The sequence below is a fragment of the Fulmarus glacialis genome, unplaced genomic scaffold, assembly GCF_000690835.1.
Source record: "Fulmarus glacialis isolate BGI_N327 unplaced genomic scaffold, ASM69083v1 scaffold13478, whole genome shotgun sequence".
Lineage (NCBI taxonomy): Eukaryota > Metazoa > Chordata > Aves > Procellariiformes > Procellariidae > Fulmarus > Fulmarus glacialis.
Window position 1 is genome coordinate 24,175 of NW_009227686.1, and position 6,000 is coordinate 30,174.

The 6,000-nt window shown below is 46.8% G+C and overlaps 1 protein-coding gene across 1 annotated transcript; it reads right to left on the minus strand.

Annotated features, from left to right (window-relative positions):
• Positions 1-2,838: 2,838 nt before the first annotated feature.
• Positions 2,839-3,916, minus strand: LOC104080746 (leukocyte cell-derived chemotaxin-2-like; the record flags this gene model as incomplete). Its single annotated transcript, XM_009583247.1, has 3 exons — positions 2,839-3,005; positions 3,532-3,677; positions 3,820-3,916. Coding segments are annotated over 3 exons (410 nt in total), but the record flags the coding sequence as incomplete, so codon positions are not given.
• Between the last annotated feature and the right edge of the window lie 2,084 nt (positions 3,917-6,000).

Consider the following 6,000-nt stretch of genomic DNA (forward strand, 5'->3'; position numbering starts at 1 on the left):
GCTTTGTGTACGCGGCTTATATTGTAGTATCGCTGGAAAATCGGCAGGTCGCGCTAGCTGATCAGCCAAAAGGCAGGGGTGGGCATGTCCTTTCAAGTAGCTCGCAGGCTGTAGGAGATCTGAGCACCTTGCCTTTCTTCTTTGCTAACTATGAGCTGAAGGTGAAGCTGAAGTTGTGCTGGTGCACAGTTCTGCTTGAAGACTCCATCTCGAATTTATTTTGCCTTTTTAATATGCTTGCTAAGCCTGAGTTAAGTTTTAGTGGGGAGGATGGAGGAACACGAAGAAAATCTTTTTGCTATCAATGTCCTATCTTGTGGGGAGGGCAAAGCTCTGGCTGTGTCCTCCAAAAGTCTTTTAATGCTTGGGGAAACAGAAGGGAATAGCGCAGATTTGGGTTGCAGCCTTAGGCAGTTAGTTAGGACTTTCACAGCTTGGATCCCAGCTTCTCTCTGTCTGGGACCTTGTGGTACAAAGTTACAAAATAAAAGGGATAGCAAGGAAAACGATCCCTGCAGAACTGGTGCAGAAAAAAAAAGCAATTCTGCATGGCCTGAGTTTGCCAACTCTTTCCTGAAAAGCCTAGTTGCCCCCGTTCCTTCCCCCAGCACTCTTATTGAATATTTCTAGGACTGTGTATTTTACAGCTCTTTATTTCCTTCCCAGAGTGAGCTACAAATTGTGCTTCCCTTCTGCTACAGCCAGTTATTTTTTTTACTAGACTGAAAAGATAAAGCTGGATTTACTTATACTGTTTGCCCCAACTGCTCTGTAACCTAAAATAGAAAGCGGTATTTACTTTTTCTTCTCTGCTGCTGGGTGACAGCTCCATCTAAACCAGGAATTCTTAGCATTTGCCCTCTACCTCTCTCGGGTACCTGCTGGAGCATCCCGCATCCCTGCACCAAAGCACTGCACCTCCCTGCGCTGCTACGAAAACTCAGATTAAATAATAGCTCCCTGAAAAGGTTTGTGAAACCAGTCTCTGGGGACAGACCAGAAAAGTGCTGAGCTGTTGTCATTAATGTACAGGTGAAAACGGAGCAAAGCTGGTGAGTTGGTTGCAGCTCCGCCACAAGCTGGGGGGAGCACGAGCCCTGGGAGCGGGCACTGCCGCGGGGTCTCTCCGGAGGGCAGGAGGGCAGGATGCTGTGGGGAGGGCAGGGAGAAGGCAGGCTGGGGTCTCCCAGTGCTGTTTTGCCATTCGTGTTCCCCCCAGGGCCCTGGTGATGCCTGTGCTTTAGAAAGGAGGTGATGGGATCTTCTGTCCCTGTTGACAGGTTCCTGATGCATGTGACAGCTGAGGGAGGGGGAAGGAGAAGAATGTGGCCCAGGGAAGAGCTTACCTGTCTTTGCTGGGAAAAAAAGTGTTGGATCATGTTTTCTTTCCCATACAAGGACTAAAATCAAGTAAAAATGTTCATTTTGCAGTAGAGTGTATTAAGGCTGCGGGCTCGGTGCCCTGCTCAGTCAGCAAAGTAGCTCAGTCTTTCGTTAGGCTTTGCACGGAGGAGTGGGGGCTTGATTGGGACCTTCCCTTTTCAAATGTGAGAAGTTGATAACTGGGTTAAAAACTGGGATTTTAACCAAGTGAAACTTAGGTGGAAGTGTTTCTTTTCTGAGGGCAGCCGACTTCATGACAAAAATTAAAAAAAAAGTTGGTCAAGACTGGAAAACCATGGGGACTTCTGCTGAAATGTTTCTGCTTTCAGTATACGGAAAAGGTTTTTTTCACAGAAAACTCAGTTGTATTGACTCGCCATCAATGTCTGGTTGCTATCTGCCCCTGCGGGTTTGGGCTGTATATTTAAATGGACGTGCTGATGTTTCATTCATAGCAAAGTTAAAGTGGTTCCTGGGGAAGGTGAATGGGACACAGCAGGTTAAGCACTTTTCGCAGATGTAGCAAATCTCTTTCTGTAGTTTCTTAGGAAAAATAAATCTGCTGTCAGTCAGGACGTACACAGCTCCCACTAGAGCAGCTTCCCTGCTTATCCGAGGCTGAGTTGTGTTAGTAAATACGTGAGCCTGCGGCACTTGCGGAGCACTTTAGCCCTTGAGACTCCCAGTAGCATGTTGGTAGCCTTGGCCTGAAAAGCCCCGTCCTGTTAACAAGAGCTTGTTGTCCTGGGAAAGTCTTCAGCTGATTTACTAATGGAAAGAAATGCCTCACTTGGACAAAAAGAAGCCTGGGTGTGCCAAGGCAATCCTGAAGCAGGAGTCTGGGGAAAAGGAATGAGTTACTTCATTAATGTTGTTCTATGGTTTTGGTCATGGGCCCCACGAAAGATTTGGGTTTCAGCTTTATACAGTTTTTTTCCCCCCAGCTGCATTAAAAAAGCAGAACCCAGCCCAAACTCTGTGACAGCACCAAAGAAATTCAAAGCAATATGTAGTGAAGCAGCCCTTTAATAATGTGACTTTTCATTTGCAAGCAAAGTGAAATTTCTGACTTATTGAAGAAATCTTCGTGTTTGGCTGCAAAGAGAGCAGAGAAGTCCAAGACGAGTGAGCTGCGGCACGGCTCACTGCGGTGCTGCTGAGCATCGAGGATCCACCACCTCCCAGCCACGCGTCCATCCCCACTGCTTCAGCCTTCATCTACGGGTGCAGTGATGTGCAAGACACGATCGCAGCTTTAAAGCGTGCGTTATACCTTTCTTTGAGTCTGTTTATGTTCAGGTAACCACCAGCATTTTGTTCCTGGATACTTTTTAGGTGGAACAACTCTTTGAGGCTCAGTGGCTTCCACTTTAGAGTGACTACCTATGCCCAAGCAACATAATGAATACACAAGTGGGGGGCTGAAGGCTTTGCCCCTGATGCGCAGCCGCCCGTTTACAGGTTGGGAGTAGGATCTGTTAGGTCACAGTTCTGGATATGGACATGGGATGTAATTCCTCGGTAGACCCTTTGCATGGGCAGCAGGACGCCGATTTTCTCTCCCCTCTTGATGGGGCCGCTGTACTTGACGGGTTTGATGTAAAACATCTTAATGCAGAATCCTGTTAACAGGGGAGAGAAAAGAGGGGGAAACTGTTGCTCCTATGAAATGCTTTAAAAGTCTGGCAGAGTCATTATGTTCAGTAGCAAAACACAAATGACAATAAAATGATAAGAGATTCAGCAGCAGAAAAAGTTCCGGAAAATGCTGTGATGCTCCTATAGCACCAAAAAGAAAGAATAGGAAAAGAAATAAATTAACATGGAGGAGGGTGGGGAAGGGGATTAAGGTGGGTAAAACCGCATAGGCAACTCAGAGGCGGTTCCTTTAATTATCCAAAATGTGCAAAGGCACCAGCTTCATCCTTTGACTTTTTTAATAGAGGTGAAATGCTGTAATCCTTTCAATCAATTTTCCTGCATTAACAGAACCTGGATTTCAAAGTTACAGTTTTCATTTGGATTCACATGCAAGCACACTGCTTTCGGGTTGGGTTCATGATTTTTGGCTCAGGTTAAAGCTCTATAGAGGAATAGGAGCGTTTTGCAATCAGGCTTTGCAAGACGCACGTCTTTCAGCTCCGGTACCTGATCCTGAAAGCTGGACGCCGTTGTCGATGGCATTGCCGTTTCCGTAGGGCCTGGCTTGCCTGTTGATCTTCCCCGTGAAGGGCGCGTACACCACCGAGCCGTCCTCACACACCACGTCCACTCCCCTGTGCTTCTTCCCTCCTCTGAGGAAGAAGAGCAAGGCGGGTTAGCCCGCGGCAGAGCGCCTCGCCAGCTAGAAACCCTCCTCTCACCCATTTTTTCATGCTTATTTTTATTTTAAGAAAGTTTCAAGCGCAGCCATCTCCCGTCATGCCAGCCCAGGACCTGGGGTCGTTGTATCTGCCGCAGCCCTGGGAGTCGCAGCCTCTGATTTTGTTCGCAGGTTGACTTGAGCAGATTCTTGCCCATTGTGCTGCAGCAGCTAGAAAAGAAGAAAAGAGAAGAACAGAAGATGAACCCCACAAACTAGAAAGGGGATTTCCCAGCCCGTGTTGTTCAATCAATAGCAAGGCCCCTTTGGACTTCGCTGTAACCATGGATCAGGCTTCAGGGAACTAGAAAGTTGTTCCTCTTTTAATGCAAGTTAAGTTTAGGGACGCAATGAAACAGCATTGTTTTGGTTTACACTTTGTCAAATGACGTTTTAGAGTACTCAAAGCAGCGACTTCAGAGCAAAAATGCAGAACAAATAGATCTGGAGGGGACATCATGGAGTGACCCACTCCTCTCCCATTGCCCCAGGGCAGATGTGCTGCATTCCCATGGCAGATGTGGGGCTGGAGCTACGGGATGTCTCTGCCTGGAAGGTGACCGGAGCCACCTGGGATCTTGGGATCCTGAACTGTAAAAAACAGGGCTGAGAGAGATCCACCAGGTCCATTCCTATTCCCTAAGGTGGGATCCAGTCAAAACCAAAAGCTGTTATCTAGCTTTTACTAATTGCATTTTCCATCTCCCCGTGTTTCTATGCTACTCTTTCAAAGTAGCAGCCCGCAGGTAAGATCCTCACATTTGTTATTCCAGACATCATCACCCACAGTCGAGCCCACGCTGACCCTCCGGCCCCAGCGATGTCTGAGAGAGGGAGAATGTTTACAGGGGGGAAGGGAGGAAAAGCAACCCCTGACGTGGGGGTTCTACAAGCCTCTGACAGCACTCTTCCCCCCGCCAAAACTACCGGGGTTTCCCAAGGGATGCTCCTGGGGCTCCCTGTGGAGAACGGGGCTGGTCTAGCAAGAAGCAACGAGCTGAGGTTTATTCACGTGTGTGAACAGCTCGGCAGGCACCGTCCCCGCTGGGCTCTGGGGGACTCGCAAACGGGGAAATGATGGGCTGGCACTGACGGTCTGGTGCTAAAAGGGTGCAGGAAATCTCTAACGCCTTCCTTGAGCAAATCAGCCCTTTGTTCCAGGTAGTCTTCATTTATTTTAATGAATTGTGTATTTTTGTGAAATCAAAGGTGATGACATTAAACACAGAAACATCCCTGGGAACAGTCTATGCTCAGCAGGCTGATCTTTAAGTAAAAAGGCTTTTAAGAAAACATGCATGCTGTTAGTAATTGATATGCCTCAGCTGACTCTTTCTTATTCAATCAACATTATTACTCCCACAAAATTTTGCCACAACTCTTTACCACATCTAAAAAGGATTTTTCCATAGAGGTTTCTACGCAATGCGAGAGGGGTTATTTTCAAAAGCAAAAAATGGCAGAGAACAAATCAGTTCCTAAATCCTCACAGATACACTTCATTTAAAGGAAAAAAAAAAAGGAAAAAAAGAGAAATAAAAAGAAGGCAGGTTACAACGAGCAATGTTTAACAAATTCAGCTAACTCACCACTGGAGATCGCAATTGCGAGGATGACTGCTGTGACTCTCTGCATTTTCATGTGCCTTGAGAGCTCTGCTTTCAAAGTGAAAGGTCTAAAATACTTTGCTTTCTATTTATACATCCCAACAGAGGCTGTATCCAAATTTTTCCAGCCAATCAGAAAATTTACGTGGCCTCAGTTCTTCTGCTTGCAGATTCAGGCCAACAGCAAGAACTGACAGCAGCCCTCGAGGTGGACCGCCAGCCTGCCTAATTGGCGGTGTAGAGGCTCCAACCTATTTAGCAATAGCAGCTACGTGGGTTTGTTTGCTTTTGTTTACAACGAAACCATGAATATTAAACCCAAATTTTAAGGACAATTTGTAACTATTTCTCTTCATTCCTGCCTGTTGCACAATCCTGAAGTTAAGCAAGATAACTTGGGTGGAGAAAGGGAAAACTGTTCAAATGAACTTAAAAAAATATCTGGCCAGATGGATACCTTGCCCTCCCACCATGGCTGTTGCTTCATGGGAAGAAGTTCAGCCAGGTGCCACGCATCGCACCCAACCTCATGCTGGAAAAATCTGATTAGGCGACCTATGAAATGAGACCCTGGCACCCCATTTTTATTAGCCGGCTTCATTAATGCATCCCAGATATTACCATGCTGCTGCTGCTGAACGTTCAGCA